At 44.2% G+C, this 18,318-nt stretch overlaps 2 protein-coding genes across 5 annotated transcripts in view; one reads left to right on the forward strand and one right to left on the reverse strand.

Moving 5' to 3' along the window:
- Positions 1 to 3,963: 3,963 nt before the first annotated feature.
- C1H11orf42 (chromosome 1 C11orf42 homolog) lies at positions 3,964 to 7,181 on the forward strand. Its single transcript, XM_038328482.1, has 3 exons — positions 3,964 to 4,035; positions 5,965 to 6,763; positions 7,048 to 7,181. Exons 1-3 carry the CDS (start codon positions 3,964 to 3,966, stop codon positions 7,179 to 7,181), a joined length of 1,005 nt encoding a protein of 334 aa, XP_038184410.1.
- Positions 7,182 to 7,499: 318 nt separating this feature from the next.
- Fhip1b (FHF complex subunit HOOK interacting protein 1B) overlaps positions 7,500 to 18,318 on the reverse strand; it is a 29,703-nt gene continuing 18,884 nt past the window's right edge. For 2 of the 4 annotated variants that reach the window (XM_038328450.1, XM_038328458.1), the window contains 9 exons: positions 18,104 to 18,262; positions 17,832 to 17,918; positions 17,464 to 17,631; positions 14,654 to 14,733; positions 14,262 to 14,467; positions 12,876 to 13,667; positions 10,426 to 10,604; positions 10,107 to 10,269; positions 7,500 to 8,019 (listed from right to left, as the gene is read on the reverse strand). In XM_038328450.1, coding sequence (XP_038184378.1) covers positions 7,661 to 8,019; positions 10,107 to 10,269; positions 10,426 to 10,604; positions 12,876 to 13,667; positions 14,262 to 14,467; positions 14,654 to 14,733; positions 17,464 to 17,631; positions 17,832 to 17,918; positions 18,104 to 18,262 — 2,193 coding nt within the window. In that variant the 3' untranslated portion in view covers positions 7,500 to 7,660. Of the gene's footprint in view, positions 8,020 to 10,106; positions 10,270 to 10,402; positions 10,605 to 12,875; positions 13,668 to 14,261; positions 14,468 to 14,653; positions 14,734 to 17,463; positions 17,632 to 17,831; positions 17,919 to 18,103; positions 18,263 to 18,318 lie in introns of those variants that run through there. The other 2 variants (XM_038328465.1, XM_038328473.1) reach the window with 2 other exon arrangements.

An 18,318-nucleotide genomic window follows, 5' to 3' on the forward strand; every position in this document is an offset into this window, starting at 1 on the left:
CCCTGGGCATTCAGCAAACTCTGGGTTCAGAGACTGTCCCAAAAGACAAGGTGAAGAATGACAGAGGAATACACCCAACTTCAACTCTGGTTCCTCTATACACATGTGTACATACAAAGGCATACTGAACCTGATGGATCACAAGCTAAGATATCCATCTTTCTCTTAAGAAATTTCCCTTTGATAAATCTATTCTGAGAAAATAACTGAGATGTGAACAAGCATATGGCAGTAGGATATTTATTACATTATAAAGAAATATAAAGGAATTCTGTGTGATAATCCCATGTCATACATACATACACACACACCATTTTCCCTCTGATACATGGGAAGGGATATCATGTGCAAATAATGTTCATGAGCAATGAGTCCATCACCATCCCACCGTGAGAGACTGTTCTAAGGCACCTTCAGCTCCTAGCTGTGCACAATTCTTGCAAGGTCGCTTGTTCCTCGGCTGTGTGCTGAGAATGTTTTTCCTTTGAGCCAAAAATCTAACACATTTGTGTTTTGTTGACACTGCATACACATACCTACCATGTGATATGTTCAGAAAGCTTTACCAGCACATTCTCATTCTTCATAATAACCTGAGAATTAACTGTATGCCACAGTCCATCACCTATACTTTCAAAATAAATAATCTCTGTAAAAACGTTTTTTTCTATAGCTTTGGCCCAAACCCTAGCCCCAACCATTGTGATCTTATGTATAGCCTTTATTTCACTTAATGTAAATATTAACATATTTAACTGGAAAGAATGTTTATATGCCTGACTACAGGGCTTAAAACTGAAAAATTCTTGGCTTTAGTATATATTTATCCCAAAAAGTTTAAAATAAAGCAACAAGAGTTTAATATAATTATCCCTGCGGCCTGAAATAAGAGATTATTAAAAATTTTTATCACCTTAAAGTCTTTACGGTCAATGCTATTCTATGCTGCCATGAGATTCATGCAGACGATCTCATGTTCTCTGCATAAATCATCCTATTTATTTACTCCTAGTCTCCAGCCAGATCACTCTCTGATATCCTCAAGGTGATCAGTGCCTCTTTCCAAAGATACCACAGACTGATACACACGGGAAGCAAATCCCAGCAAGACAAGACCCAACAACCCAACCTTTGGGCTCACCAACACATCCAGGACTTAACTACCACCTGGTTTCCTTCAGTATCTTTCAGTCTTAGACACTGAACAAAAAGGAAAGACAGACTTACTCAACGTTAAGGTAGAGCATCATAGAATTTAGTAAGCCTGGAGATTCACAGGAATCAGAAAGTGAGAAAAAGGCAGAAGGTGTGGGCTTCCAGCTGAGTAGTTGAACAGAATCCAATCCCTCTGAACCCTTGTCCATGAACAAACATTCTAAAGTCTTCTGCTTCCTATCTGACCAGCAAACCACGATCCCTGCACTGATCTCATCCCTCTCTTCTCATTCTGGACTCCCCTTGTCATCTACACGTGCATCATTCTTTGCCTCTCGGTCAGCTCGTCTTCCATACTGCACAGGTGCAGAGGTCCACGGCTCTGTTCCTTCTACTGGATTCTGCCTTTTATTCCACTTCAGTGTTAACAAAATTTCTTTCACAAGGGAACAGAGTTGCCAACTACACTACACTAATATATCCTTTCCTTGTCAACCAAAATGAAAGTATGTGCTAAACCAGGTGCGATGGTATACATCTGCAATAGTAGCACTTAACACAGAAGACAGAAGTACAAGTAGGAGGCCAGCTTCAGTGACACAGTGACACAGTGACATGCTGGCTCAGGGGATGGAGAGAACAGTTCAGAGAGGACAAGGATTCAATTCCCAGCACCCATACAGTGACTCACAACTGTCTCTAATTCCAGTCCAAGGAATCTGATGTCCTCCTCTGGACCCCATTGGTACCAGGCATACACATGATGCACAGATACACATGTAGACAAAACATTAAAAAATTAGAGACCTAATGTTGAAGATGGGGTGTTAAATAGGCACAAAAAAGAAAGAACTTGGTTTTAGTACTCTTAAGAAACCCAAGGTTTCTCACTCAGAGCTATTGTGGCTTCTCTTGCATCCTGCCCACTTCCTTCTCACTAAACCACATGTATTTCCCTCATTACACACTGAAGTGAGCCTTGCAACAGCACCAAAAGGAGCTACTGTTCAATAGTAAGAGCTGGAACCCTGTTATTAACTATTCACTGTATTGTTGGCTAATTAATTTTTTCTGAACCTTTGCTTCACTATAAAAAGAAACAGTAATACCTACTCTAGAAAAGAAGATGGGCACAGTGGTACACATCTGTAACCCCAGAATTCAAGAATCTGAGGGAGGAGGACTGCTCTGAGTTCTGGCCAGCTTGCAGCTACATAATGAACTCAGAGCTATTCTGGATTACATAGCGAGGCCGTCTCAAAACAAAGAGACAAAACACTAAGAGATTCCTAAAAGAATCCTCTAAGATAACACATTCCATACCTGATACAGGCCCTAGCACAGAAGAGTTCAAAACATACTTGACATTAATTTCTTTCCTGAAAACAGGACTCAGCCTACTGTCACTCCCTTGCTAAAAGACCTGGCACCTGTACATTTGTTTTTTTCTGAGGAGACATGCTTGCCTACCCTGAAGTCAACTGTGCTCCTTTGGAAGTTTTCTAGATAACCCTCTCCCATCACTGCAGTAACCTTCTGTGTAGTATGTATGACACCTCTCACTTTGGCTGGCTCAGATGATAGCCAGCTTTGCAAGACAGCAATTTCCTCTAGGTCTGGTTGCAACAGGACACTCCTAGAAAAGACCTCCAGGGAGCCTCAGAAAGGGGACTACGGGAGAGACAAGGGGTGGAGCGGGAAGATGAATACTAGAAAGTTCTAACATGATTTCTTTCAAAGACTTATTCTTCTCCAGCAAAATACTAGGTGGGACTCTAGAACAAAGACGGAAAGAAGAAGAGTAATAGAAGAGTGTGAGAGAAAACTACTACATACACTACATACAAATCGGCCTAGGACAGGAATGGAGCATGAAGAAAATCTTCATGTTTGCCTGGGTAATTCTGGCTTCCTAAAAATTCTTGCCAGTTACTAAGGGAACAAAATCTCATTTGGATCTTACTCTCCCCGTCGCCACTGCTCAGCATCACACCCTCCTACACACACCTGTGCTTTCTGCTGCTTTTAAAACCCACTCATTAATAGCTGGTTTCAACCTAGGAGCATTTAGAAGTCAGGGTTCCCAGGCACACCCCTGATAAATCAGAATCTCTGAGAATAGGAGAAAGAATAGGGTAATTTATAGGTTAAGAATCACTGGGGTCTTTACTGTTGCTATTGTTGTTTATGTTTGTTTCAGTGTACGTCTTGACCTATACTTCCATATCTTTCAGGACTCCAGTGCAACTTAAAGGAAATCTACAACTAACTAGATGACAATTATTCCAGAAAAGCAGTTAAAGAGAAGTGGTCCTACCCTGTTTCCTTAAAGAACTACAGATCAGGAGCCTGAGACAGAAAGAGTGTACTGCACTTTACTTCCCCAAAGCAAGAGAATGACTCTGAGCTGAGATGAAAGACCATGAGACCATGAAACAAGACTGGGAGATTAAAAAAAAAAATGGGAGTGAAAAGAGGAGAGGAGAAGAAAAAAGAGAGCATCTTCTTGTTATTCAAAGGGCAGGGCAGGCTCACAGGGAGAAAATGAAATGGCAAAGGGTAATAGAAAGGAAGAAAAGGGAAAAGGAAATAAAAAAATTGTAAATATTATGACCTGCTGCAGGCTGCAAGGAAGCAGTAGAGTTAGTGTCCTCTCTGTATCCAAGGCTCCATTGCCTAGGGGAACCTCTATGACCTCATGCTGAAGTAGATCACAGCCCAAGGTGGGGGGCGGGGAATTACCTCCCTGGGCAGCTTGGGGGTTCCCGCAGCAGCCACTACCTTGCCCAACCCCTCCCACTCCCTACCATGTTGGTCAGTAACCCCCACCTGCTAACACTGGATGAAGCAGATGCCACTTGGACCCTCATCAAGGATAAGGTAGGTAAAATAAGGAGGCTAAGGAGGAAGAGGCTAAGTGTGACCAGGCTGATTCTTAGGTGGTCTCTGTGTAGAAAGAGGTGGGACATCTAAGACAATAGTAGCAGCACTAACTGACATATAAAAGCCACAAAATAAACACCTGAGTGAATGAATGAACTGAGGATGAACAACTAATTTAAGACAAACATCAAAATCCTTGAGAGGAAAAAGGAAAAAAAGAAAATGTGTATGTCCAGGCTTAAACCACCATCTTAGAGAAGCGGCCATCAGACTTGAGGCAGCCTTAATGGCCCTTAACAACCATTGCTTGGAAATATGCTCACCACAGAGGCAAGGGAAGCAGAAATAAGAGAGCAAAGGATTTTCCCAAGATTAAGAGTAATTGGTTTCAACAGTGCTAATCTGTATCTACCCTAGACCTGCTGAAATTACAGTGAACATAAATGAGGCCTTCCTCCATAGGAAAGAAAAAAGAAAACCCTTCTTATATTATCTCAGTGAATAACTCTGGGCAGAGATACACAGGGTAAGTGGGACGACTTCAAACAGAACAGGGCACCTCTGAGTGCCCTTATTTCCTTCTTTCAATGTACTGGCCAGCATTTCAAAAACAGCTTTAGGGTACAAAGAAAAAGCAGGGCAGCTTCAGGGGCCATTGGATGAACTCAGTGTAGGAGCACAGATATGTGGGATCTGGTGAATAAAAAGTAGATCACTTGGAACTTTTATGTGCCCTTGCTCTCTAGCATAACTGAGAGCCAGAAGGTTCAGTCAATGAAACTCTGAATGGATCGCTATCCTAAAATAGCTAAGTTAATCCTAAAGAGGATCTTACAGTGTTCCCAGGTACTCTCAAAAACTGCTCACCAGTTACACATACTCCAAACAAAAACAAGAAATAAAGAAGTTTTGATAAACCTAAGGAACTAGAAACCCTAAATGGATACTGGAATGAGACAAAGATTAGGCCTCACACACAGAGAAACAACTATCCCTCGCAGGTAGGGTAGAAAACACAAAAGAGGTAACTGACCCCCACAAAGAACAGGCATTGTAAGCCTACATCTGTGTATCCTTTCTCACTAATATTATCCCATCACCTAAGCATGATCTTTGAAGATTCCTTTTTTCCATATTCATGATGAGACTAAGTTCTACCAGTTCTGTGACTTCAACTTCCTATTACTTTAGCTCAGGAAATAAAATCATGTTTTGCTTGCATTATTTCAACAGTCTTGTTATTTCTCTTTCCCACTTTAGAACTATGAAAAATCAGTTCTCTTCTTCCTGGTCCCATCTTCCACCCAGAGCCTACAAATGGCTTTCCCTTGGCCTCAGGATAAAACAATCACTTATAAAAGGCATATACACACAGCTTTCCATAAACTAACTCCTCTGTGCCTTCCCTCTTCCTACCTTAAATGCAAGCAGTATAAATTATGTGTTCCTAAATGTACATGATTTGATGGTTCAGGGATTTTTCCCTGGCTGTCCTTTCTGCTAGGAATGACTACTGCCCAACCTGCTAATGCCTCCAAAGCTCAAGTACTGCCACTACCAAACTTCTTTGACCATCTTTCTATCAAAGACAAAGGCTGTTAAATCACTTGTCTTTGTCTCATACTGCTATTATTTTACTTAGCTAACTACTGTTCACATTTTTTGTCTCCTCCATTAGCCCAAGCTACTTTAGGATAAGAACGAAGTCTCATTCTTTCATGTATCCAAGTATCTACCATAATCTGGCACAAAATAAGACATTCAAGGTTTTGCTACAGTAAGGAACTAGGTGATAAGAAGTGTGGGTCTATGTATACTATAGAAATGTACTTAAAGAGTGAACATTGGTGGGAAGGTCAATTTAGACAACACAAGTTAACCTCTGACCTTAACTCAGACCCTGACTTATAAACTGGCCACCTGCAGGTCATCGAGGAGCGTTTTGGGTCCAATGTAGTGGCAGTACCTTTCCTGTCGGATGCAGCCTGCTATGATCTACTGGGCGTGCTAGTGAAACAGTCCCGTCCAGCCCACACCCGCCTAATTTTGCCAGGCCGGCAGGGTCGAAGGGCACTGAAATCAGTAGGGCTGCTACCAAATCTTCTAGAACAGGTAGGGTCTGATGGTGTCTTTTCCCACTGCACTCGGGAATACTCACCAAATGGCCAAGCCGAGATAGCCTATGAAGAAATGAGAATGTTGGATGGGCAGCCCTGCCGGATCCGCCTACATATGGGAGGCCTGCGCAAGAAAGTTGCCTTCCTGCTGCTACCACCAGGGCAGGTGAGCCTACAGCAGAATCTTCCTTGGCTCCGAAGCACCCACAGCATCTACGTCATCTACCAGGTCTTCTCCTGCACCTGGCTGCAGCTAGGGCTGTTACCAACAGCCCGTGAGCCCCAGCTGCTCCAGTTACAGCGGTCATTACCTATTGCTTTCTCCTGCCTCAAGTTTTCACTGCAGCCCAAGGGTGTGCTGGGACCACAGAAGTCTCTGACCAAAGACCCGCTGCCCCAAGGAGCCATCTGGGTTAGACCTAGCCTTAGCATCTTATCAACTCTGGCCCCCACATCAGTACCTGCTGATACCCTTGAAGTTGCTGATGTATCTCCACCTGTCCCAGCCCCACATACGCCACCTCCCCAAGAAGGGCCAGAAAGCAGACCCACCAGATTCTCCTATAAGGGTCGAAACCCCTTCCGGAGGGGCCCCTATATGCTTTCAGGTATTGCTAGAGGAAACGAAGATGAGGGATGGGAAAGACCACTGGAGGGAGAGGGGACAGGGAGGATAGCCCACGAATGGATTCAGCAGCCCAGAGTGTGTACAGGACCCTTATGAAGGGATGGACTTGAGGGAGCCCAGGGAGGGTGAGATGGAAGCATGACCCTGGTAAGGGTGTGTGGTGGTGGTGGGGGGGGGGGGAAGGGTGTAACAGAATCAGAGGGAGGGACTAGGGCGGAAGATCAGGGCGGGCATGAGTCAAGCTGTGACTATCCCCAACCCTAGCAGAGAACTGGCTCTTCAGCCCCCGCAACCCTCCACCAGGAGCCCAGGGTGGGGGCCCCGGGGACCCCGACCGGCACTCCATGTCCCTGCCCCTGCTGCAGGGTCTGTCCTCGGAGTTCGACAGCGACGAATGAAGCTGAGGCAAGAGACGCAGGGGGCAAGGCCCCTAAGATCTGACATAGGGATACTGGTCCCCAATAAACATCAGCTGCTGCACCCCCAAACCACCCTGGGCCTGTGTGCTTTTTCCTTCTGGGATCCAGAAAATGAGTCTCCATTTTCCCCTAAGCATTAAGTCCTCTCACTTCTAAGAGTAAAGGGGCTATCTTGAAACCCAACCATCAGTGTTATCACCAGAAAGGCCTCCTGATGATTCATGTCCCACCTGCATACAACCTTCACAGGGCCACAGCCCCAGAGATAAAGGGTGCCAAAGAAAAATGAGCACAAAATAGAGATTTCCCTTTTATACATATTGCAACAAGTTCTCATAAAACATTCATCTGAAATAAATTAAAAAGTCCATTTGTCACTGCCTCCAAACATAAAAAGGAGCCCGTGTCCTGGAATTCAGCCCAGGCCACAGAAGGCCCTGATTGTCCATGGAAGAAAATTAAGGATTGAGGGGCCCAAAGCCTGAGTTGGGAGGAACAGATACCTCCTCTGAAGTATCCAACAAGAAAGGCGAGGTGACGGCATGGGCCTGGGAGATGGCAGCCAACTCCTTGAGAAACTCAGGGAAAATGACTGCACAGTAGACAGCATTCTTGACTCGCAGAGCCTCACCTTGTCGTTCAGAAGCCCCGCTCCGGGGGAGCAGAACTGGGGTTGAAGCGCCTGGAGAGCCCCCACCTAGTCCAAATCCTGTTCCTTCTCGCCCAGGTTGAAGAACCTGTGCCGCCTGCCGGGCTCTGGTGGGACTATGTGCATGCCGCAGGAGTAACTCCCCCAAGGATGGCCTCCGGCTCCTCACTGAGAAGAAACAAGAGTATCAAGAAGGTGCTGGGATTTGGGAACCTGCCTTAGTCTGGGGAACAGATTCCCCAGCCACCTTAGGTTCTTGAACTTCTCCCCTGGGTTCTGGAAGAATGGAAGGACAAGATGGGGAAAAAAACTGAATTGAAGTTCCTTTTTTGTCTCATCTCTAAAAATGACTAAAGATTTGAGACAGGTGTTTTTCCTCATACCAAAATCCCGCTTGCTCAGCATTTCCCCTCTATCCAGTCTCCTCAACAGCCAGTATTTGAACTACTTTATTCCCAGCTACAACTCCTTCCTTCTCCATGACCCCTCATCCTAAAGAATTTAATCTAACCACTATTAGATGGCTCCCATACATAATATGCCCCGACTCTGTGTTTCCTATCACTCTCTACAGCAGTGGTTCTCAACCTTCTTAATGCTGTCACTCTTTAATACAGATCCTCATGTTGTGCTGACCTCCAACCATAAAACTACTTCGTTACCATTTCATAACTGTAATTTTGCTACTGTTATGAACTGTAATATAAACACCTAATATGTAGGCTATCTGATATGCAATCCCCCCCCAGGGGTCATGACCCACAGGTTGAGAACCATTGCTCTAGCACCACATCCAGTCAACTACTTCTATTTTGCTCTGACTACCTAAAGCTGACCTACATCATCTGCTCCTTCAATACCCACATGTACAACTGCAGTTCAGGGATGGCTTCATTTCTTAACACTCCACTGCCTGTCTAGGATCCATGTCCTTATACTAACTACTACCTCATCATTCACCAGTCCCCGCCCTATACCACAAGACCTCCCTCCCGCTGGGTATGCCCAGACAACTTCACATTTGTTTCTGTCTAACTTTCTGGATTCCATCACTTAAGTAGCCTAGACTCTAGCCCCTCGATTACGGGAAATGTCTCTATTCACCACCTCTAACAGTGCTTACAGAAACACCATACAAACTTATTAACCTTGCATTCAGAGCCTTCGCAACCAGGGTCTCACTCAGCAACCTACCTTCATTGGATCCAATAGGCATCTTATATTTATCTGCAGCTTCCTTCGGCTACAATTTGTCATTCCTACTCTTTTAACCTTTCTGCCTTAGTTATCTCCACCTGGAAAAACCCTGAAAATACTTCTGTGATCTTCCCTACGCTGACTTCAAGTTCTTCTATCATTAACTCAACATCAATAATTTCTTCCCAAGGCTTCTCTCTCATATACTAAACTATGAACTCAAGAACTTAAGAATGTCACATTTAATGCTTCCTTAGTTCCTCAACTACTACCAAATCCTGTCATATTTAATGCTTCCTTATCTCCTTCACCACTGATAATTCTGTAAAAACCTGCTTCCCAAGTAGTAAAAGACAAGATCTCCTGAGTACATTGGGAGCACGAGGACCATGGGAGAAGGTTGGAGGGGAGGGGAAAGGCAGGGAGGGGAGCAGAGAAAAATGTGTAGCTCAATAAAAATCAATAAAAAATAAATAAAAATTTAAAAATTAAAAAAAAATCTTCCTTCCCATCTCTCCCCTACCAGATGCTTGCTGCTTTTCTTTCCCACTACTCAAATTCAAGCCTCCCTGGTCCTGATTGTTCTTCCTGAATCCCTTCTCTTAACTCCAGTTCATCTGCAGTCACTTCTAACAATAAGATTTTAAAAACCTCTCCTAGTTTCTTAGTGTCTGAAAGAAAAATCACTACTTCTGCCCAGCATAGCTTCCACTCTAAAAGCCTCTTACTCTGGCCAAACCTTTCTAGCCATATCACCAATTGCTCCACCGCCTTGTAAAGCCCCCTACTCTCATCATTCGAAGGCAAATAAATACCACATCAAATTCTCACAATATCTCAACCCAAGAACTTCTTTCTCTTTCCTTGTTCCTCTACCATTATGCATGTTTTTGTAGATACTGACAATTAGGCTCTTAATATAATGATTCTACCCTCTGACTCAAAACCTGAAAAAAGAAATGAAGACTCAAACTCTTCAGTTTCTAGATTTTAACTAACGTGGGCTAATGAGGTAGGTGTCCAGGGAGAATAAGGAAGGATTGTGAATTAGTCCTTACCTACAGACTCAGAGCGGCGGGGAGCAGGGCCTGCTGTAGGACCTTCAGCCCAGTCCAGCTTGCCACGAGCAATGAGGTACTTCTTGGCTTTGGATAGCAGAGCAGGGAAGTCCTCCTGGGAGGCTGCAAAGCTCTCAATCTTATTTTTCACAGATCCCAGCACCTATGAGACAATTTTAGAATGTTTCTAGTGGTTTCACATTGACACAAGCCTTCCTAGCCCCACTGCACCTGTTCCCAGGCCACCCAAGGTCACTCTAGCTGTGGGCCTGGCCCACCACTGAGCCTGGACGCACCCATGCATGCATGCATCGCACACCTGCAGCAGGGACTTGACACTGGGCTGGAAGACCATGTTGGTGTTGAGCAGGAAAGAGCGGAGCAGGGGCTGAGGGTGACAGGCCAGCTGGGCCACCAGCCCCGTCAGCAGGAAGTTGACATAGACGGAGTTCTGCAGCATGTTCTCGAGTTTGGCAAAGAGCACAGCCATGAAAGGGCCTGGGAAGGGGGTGGGCACAAGGATACAAAGCCTGAACACAATGCACATCTCAAGCATTCCTCCCTTAAACATGACCCCCCACTAGATGAAAATTATAAGTATCTGAGTGTGTTAAATGACCTGTGACCACTTTCTCTGGACAATTAAGGTATCCAGATGCCAGCATTATAGATATTATGACTGAAAAGTCAGATCTTAGGCTCTAGAGTGTAGACACATCTCAGATTTCAGATGTGCTCTGTGACTTGATAAGTTGAAAGCTTGCCAACATTTAGTTTCCTATTTATAGTAAAATAACTATACCTACCTCATAAGATAATTAAGAGGATCAATGAGATATCAATGTCAAATATGAAGTACAAGAGCTGGCAAACTTTTTTCATTTGATTATAACCATATCCTATACTGTATTTCTCAGATTTTAAGAAGCTTCATTCAAGAACACAACAGAAGAATACACAGAGAACCAAGTCACAAAACCAAGTCACAAAACCAGTTCCATGTAAGACAGTAACAAAAGTAATGGTCAGAAAGAAAGCAAAAAAAGATATAACAACAACAAAGAAAGAGACTGTGAATTTCAAAGCAAGTAGAAGTCTTTAGATGTACAGAGGCCGTATCAGTTTTGTCTTTCAGGAGCAGGGAATCAAGGAGGTAGACTAGGCTCTACAGGAATAGAATAGCTTAGTTCAGAGGCCCAGGAAACTGATTCAGGATGAGAAGAAGGGATTAGCATTCCATCCTAGGAGAAATGCCTAAAGACATAACATGACACTGGACCACTGAAGCCATCACAGTATTTCTGATGAAAGATTTTTATAGAAAATAGAATGTTATTTAAACTATGATAGAAGAATGATGTACAAGTGGTGAATCCTGAAACAGATTCTATACCACCATCTACTAGAGGTATCCATAGGACTAGTCTTAGCCCAGAAGTAATACTAGCTTAAGGGTCCAAACAAAATCCCTAGCTTTATCCTTCTGTTCATTCCCTGGGAGTATCTTCTAAGGGTTAATGCAAAGAGTACAAATGATTTTACAAAAAAAAGGAAAAGAAGCATCAATTAACACTACAAGACTCTGGGAAAACCACACCACCACCTAGAGGAACTGAGCAGAAAAGGAGCGGAGCAGAAGCTAAACGAATAGGAAGATAGTTTTCTATAGTATGCTAAAGGAATATGGCTCCACACAGATGCAATCCCAGGTTTATCAAGATATGCAGCATACAGACTTGACTCTTGACAACTAGGATAGGTGGTGCCTTACTGAACTTCAATCTTCCATGACCCACTAATAAAAATCCAAGTGAAAAGCTACCATTTGTTATGTTTTCACAATGTGCCAATATTATATTGAATGATTTTTCACGTACCAATGGTAGGCAGAATGCTAACTTAAGGGGTGCTTAATCTAAACTCTGTAGTCTTAACCCTAGCCACTATACTGCTTCCCAGAGGTTTTTTTGTTTTGTTTTCCCATGCTAAGATATAGATTAAAGCTTGATAAAGACTTGTCTTGCTCATAAACAAAACAAAGAAGAACCAGTCCAAAATCTCAGGTTGAATCTAGCTCCAGGGGATCAACCCAAAAGGGCCTATCAGGTACACTTAGAACTATGCTTTGTCATTTGCCCTCAAAGAACATCACCCACCCACCCCCAATCCTTATTAATCATACGTCCTTAAAATAACTGTATTGGACAGTCATGGCAACCAAGAAGGTACAAGACAATGGATAGGAAAATGAAATCAGGCCCTTCTTTGAAGAGGCAGGGGAGAAGGTGCGGAACAGAAGGGAAAGCACCAAAAGAGCTGACTCCAGGGCCACTAAAGACCTAGCAGAAGACTCAAAACCCAAATACACACACTGACAGGAATAGCACAAAACAGAGGTGCATATGTGTCTTTCGCACAGAACAGTACAAACATCATTCATGTGGTTCAGATATATTATTAACCAAGCACAGAGCATCCTATTTACAAATCCCAGGAAATGGCCAGACTAAAGGAAAAGGAGGAGCATGCATATAAGGACAAACAAGGCTCAGACTTAAATCAATATACAAACTAGCACAAGCATGGAAACACATAACAAGAAACATGAGGACACAGTACTACATGGTTGTATGCAGAAGGGACTCAAGCAAAATGGATCATGGCTAGGCAAACACACAGAAATAGCACAGCCAAAAAGTCTTAGAACTCTGCACAAACATGTTGAGAACATGCAGTGTACACAGAAGAGGCTTAAGTTAAATAGCTTACCAGTGAAGGGCTGGCTCGGCAGCTGGTGGAGAGCTCGCAGAGGGCTGCTGAGGAAGGGGCCAGGGGGCTCAGGAGGGCAGGTGAAGCTCTCATAGGCCTCCTCCTCCTCAGGAGGTAGTGGAGGCTCTAGGGGAGGATCTGAACCAGCTCCACCATTGCTCAATGCTACCTCCAGCTCCCGGAGCTCTTGCCCAAAGCTCTCTAATCCTGCCAGACCCTCAGAGGTACCCTCTAATAATTCCTTAACTCCTTCCTGTGGCACCAGTCGTGGTACCAAACGAACCTTCTTGGCTCCTTCTGGCCATGGTCCTGGTACCCCATTGAGCTGGGGTGGGAGTAGGTGGCCAGTGGTATCCCCTACACCCACAGCTAGCCCCCTACTCCCTAGGTTTTCCTCCTCCCCTTCCCCGACATTGTCCCTGTCCTCCTCAGGCAGTAGGCAGCGTTTCTTAGTCCGGGAGCCAAGAGGGTTAGGCTCAGGAGGAGGCCGCTCGCCATCATAAGGGGCAGACCAGGTTCGGCAGGCACGGACACAGCGGTCTACACCACGGCGAGCCTCACGAAGATACTCCAGATAATTGTCTTCTAGCTCACCAGGCTCCTCTGCAGGGCTAGGCCGTCGGCCAGGGCTGGAATTTGGGGATGCATTAAGCCCTGGGGAACGTGGAGCTGGACCTGGGGACTCAGAGCCACCTAGGCTCTGCTGCCGAAGAAACAGAGCCAGACGGGATGGTGTGGAGGGCCGAGGCACTGTTACCACTGAAGAAGAATCAACACTTGGGCTTCCAGGGCCTTTACAGGGAAGAAAATATAAGCAAAATCAAGAAGATACGTCAAGAGGAGCGAACAAGAGATCTAGAGACTAAAGGAAAAGATAGTAAGGAAGCGGAAATGGAACTATTTTGATAGCTAATTCTCCAGTCCCCAGACTAATTCACCCTAATTGATCACCCCTCACCACCTCCATCAATGAAAAAAATGTAAACAGAGCCAGGTGGTGGTGGAGCATGCCTTTTTATCCCAGCACTCCTGGGAGGCAGAAGTAGGTAGAGCTCTATGATTTTGAGGCCTGCCTGGTCTACAGATTAAGTTCTAAGACAGCCAGAGCTATAACACAGAGAAACCCTGTCTCAAAAATAAATAAATAAATAAATAAACAATAAACAAAAATCAAACAAAAGAACCCACCCAAACAGAACACATGATTGAAATAAAGAAGAGAGGCAGACTAGACCTTTCCAGAAGTAATTTATCTGGGAAGGTTTAAGATCTTCTCTGCAAGACCACTCATCAATCTCCCCAGAAAAGGAATTCCTCTCATTGTCACCTTCCTCCCTCACCATACCCCTGCTTTCTCTCTAGGCTCCCACAGAACTCAGGCCATACCCGTGATGTCCTCCCTTCTCCCAGCCTCTCTGCTAGGCCCACCTCGTGCCCATGAGGCATGCTCTGGACGAGGTGGGCTAGGGGCATGGTGCCGACAACAGCGAGGGATTAGGGAGAGAAACTTGTCAGCTGCTCGTCCATAAAGATCCACGTCACGCACTGCTGGCTTCTGGCTCAGCATCACATGGTTACATGGGACAAGATACCTGGGAGACAGCAGAAAGAGAATATGGCATCATCAGGAAAGACAGCACCTGAAAGCAGGCCAAGTGAACTACATTGCTAAACTAGGCTCAGGAGGACCCTCATAAGCAATCCCAATACAGCCCCATAACCCCAACAAAACTAGGCCCTGAGGGTCAGCCATCCCTCAGCCCTGCCCCCACAGGTACCTGAGAACCAGCTGCAGCAGAACATCCTCACAGCTGAGGTTCAGAAGGGTCCTGAAGAGACTCAGAGAGACCATGCAGAGCTGAGGGGGAAGGGGAGGGAGGGAGTCACCATAAGAGCTGTCTATCCTCCAAACTATTCACCAATGGGAACTCTCATTCCCCCAACCTCAGGCCTAACCAATCACTCCAAGAACAGCCTATGCACCAAAGTCTAGCACATACACAGTATGTTATGTATTAACCAGATAAACACATAATCTTTGTGAACAAGACTTTACTAGTGTCAGATCCACTAGAGTTCTACAGACCCTATACATAACTCGACTACCTGTCAACATATTGATTCCATCAATGCTCCAAAGAGACCCCAAGAAAACTAAGAAACTAAGACACTAAGAAACACTATACCAAAGCAAATGATTCACAGGAAACTACAGCAATATTACAGTCAAGTAAACACCTGTCAGAAGAGACTGTAGTCACATAGTAATTGAATGGCTGACAATAAGGAATCAGAGGGAACCTGGAAGAATCCCAACTGGGAAGTAGGTGGAGTCATCAGTTTGGAGTCTGAGTCACCTCTCCAACCCCAGTGTCTCTGAGGAGGTGGGATAAAGAGAAGCTCAGGGCAAATGACAGGAAAAGGAAAAAGTAAGTGAGAAGGCCAAGAGCAGACAAACCTTTTGTTTTAGAAAAAGATACCTTATTCATTTCTACCTAGACAAAGATAACAGACGTACAGTAAGCTAACCTCACTGCTCTGAATCCCTACAGCATTTTATACTTTTCTTACAGCAAGTACATCAGACATCTTGGTCTTGTATAGTCTTGGCACTGCATGCTAGGTGGCTATGAGAGAACTAAGTGGATCGATAGTAAGAGAAAGTTCACATTTGGGGTAACATGGATATCCTAATGACCACTTTAGCCAGCAATGAGATCTCAGACTCACTCAAGAATGGTGGGTGAGCAGGAAAATAGGTCTTCAAAGTTGATCTCCTGCCTGAACCTATAAACATTTTACTTGGAAAACAGAAGAGACTTTACAGATGTGATGAAAATTATGGACTTTGTGGGCCTTACAGTGTGGCTCAGTGACAGAGTACTTATTTAGTATGCATGAGGTCCTGGGTATAATATACAGCATCATAACCTAAAATACACAGTGAGACTGTCTCAAAGATAAAAGAAAAAGAAGGCCTGGGAAAGCAGCTCAATGGTAGTGTGCTTGCCTTTGCACACACAAAGCCCTGGGTTTGGCTCCCAGCACTGTTTATAAGAAAAAATTGTAAAGAAAAGAAAAATTGGTAAGGGGGCTCAAAATATAGCAGGGATGTGACCCATCATTGTTAGCTCCAAAGATGGAAGAAGTAGTCAAATTGGGGATGGTCTTCAACAGACAGCAAGAACAGTCCAAATATGTACTCCAGAACTAAAAGATAATAAAATGTTTCAAATCACTAAGTTTGTGGTAATTTGTTTTGATAGCAACTAGTAACTAACCCAGATAATCAGGCTCACAGACAAGTTAGCCAAAGTGGCTCACTTAAAGGCACAAAAGCCAAGCTAACTACCTAAAAAGGACTGGAAAGTAGAAATCAAAGCATTTGTATGTTTAACATGGGTATCCTTAAATCAGAAGAGAACTGGTTCCTCTAAGAGCCAGAAACTAAGAAGTAGAAACCCAAGAACATGAAAAGCTCATTTAAAAAAAAAAAAACCTTGAAGATTAACAAAAGTGCTAGAGACTAAAAACAATGAAAGAAAACCAAGGTTAAGATTAGGATGAAAGAATGGCAGATAAACACAAGAAGAATGGAAATGAATCTCAAGAAGGAAATTAACTGTCAAAGCAATCCAGGAGGTCAGACAGACCTAATACCATGGCATGTTCTACCTTTAAGATAAGAATAAAAGTTTATCTTTATGAAATTAAGCATCTCATATCAGAAACACACCCACCTCTTCTTTTTTCTCTCCTCTCTAAAATGCATGACTGGAATCTTCTCAACTCTTACTGCCTTCTCCCTCTAGCTCATTCTATCTCCAGTCACAATACTCATTCCCTGTTGCATGCTGTTCCCTCTGCCTAAACTGCTCTTCTTACTTAATAGCTGACTCCATTATCTTAGGCATAACATAACATCCTCTGAGATGTCTTTCCTGGCCAATCCATTTTTTTACTAAACATTTTTTTGCACAAACAGTAACTTCAATTTTCAACTACTTTAGTAACTTAATTTGATATTTATACTCTCCATAAAATGAGCTCTTAAGACAGCAGCAGCAGTGACTACCATTGTGTTCCTAACACCTAGTGACCCAACAAGATGTCGTTATCAATAAACTTGTGCAGGTAGAAGGAATCTAAGTGGGCAGGTGGATGAATATGTGCCCTAACTACGGTTCAAATGCAGCGAATCCAAAGAGAAGAGAAGGCAAGCCAATAAGGAAAAGCTGAACCACTTATTACCACAGACATAAAACTCAAAGCACTCTTCTATCACCCACAGCAACTGAGAGAGGATAAACAGCTTAAGGGAACTGTGGAGCAATACATAACAATCACTGCACCACGGCAAAGCCTCTGGCCATAATGGATGACTGTGCTGTAGATAAACATAGTATAAAAACAGGGAAGTAAATTAAATTCTTTACTCAAAATGGCTAAAGTTTAGTACTACAAACTGCCATGCTAAAGTGAATACCAGAGTCAAAACCCCAAAAAAAGAGCTGAAACACCTTTTGACAACAGAAATCAGAGAAAGATGGCTCAGGTAGTAAGCCAGGACAGAGTTTAAGAGCCATACCCGGGAGTTGCTGCCAATACGGGCAACAAGGGTGTCAAGGATGGTGTGGGTATCATGCCGGTGTAACAGCAGGAATCGCAGGAAGGTACGGAGCAAGGCAGGCTCAGAGATGCTCCGCAGGAAAAGTTCCAGGTAGGCGGTACTGGCAATCATCTCCTCCACAGAGGTCTGGATGAAGGGGAGGCAAAGCTTGGAGACTTAGGTTTCCCTGCACATACATGGCTCATACTCCCTGGGTTCTAGGGAACAAGAAGTATCAGAGAGGGAAAAGAGGAGGAAAACGCTACCCAACGCCTCCCATATTACTCATTTCACTGGTCAGTCACACACCAGTCCAGGTCCTCCTATGCCTCACCTATCATCCTTACCTTGTGCAGGGCAGGGCCCATGACAGGCACCAGGAAACCATTATGGATATAATCAACCAGCTGCTTCTGCACCAGGGGGTGAGCTACCTAGACAGAACAAGAGAGGAAAAGGGGGGTTATGAAGAGTCTGGAAGAGACTGGAAGAGTCTTCTGCCTGGAAGAGAGCAGAGTAATATAGTAAAGATAGACATCCTAACCCCAGGAAACGGACCTGCTTACCCCAGCTTCCCAGAAGCACCAAGGGTCACACTCCTTAGGAACCCTAGTCCTACCTGAATGACTGCATTGCAGAACTCTAGGGAACTCATGAAGAGTGCAAGCGCTGGCACTCCTGTCCAGTCTTCCCGTCGCAAGCAGTGCCAATCATCCCCTGGAACTTCGATCTTTCGGGGCAGTGAGGAGTATAGGGCACTCAGCCCTGTGGCCAGCACCTAAGAAAGATTAGCAAAGATTCAGGTAATATAACAGCTTTGGGAGCTAACTAATC

The sequence above is a fragment of the Arvicola amphibius genome, chromosome 1 (assembly GCF_903992535.2).
Source record: "Arvicola amphibius chromosome 1, mArvAmp1.2, whole genome shotgun sequence".
Classification (NCBI taxonomy): Eukaryota; Metazoa; Chordata; class Mammalia; order Rodentia; family Cricetidae; genus Arvicola; species Arvicola amphibius.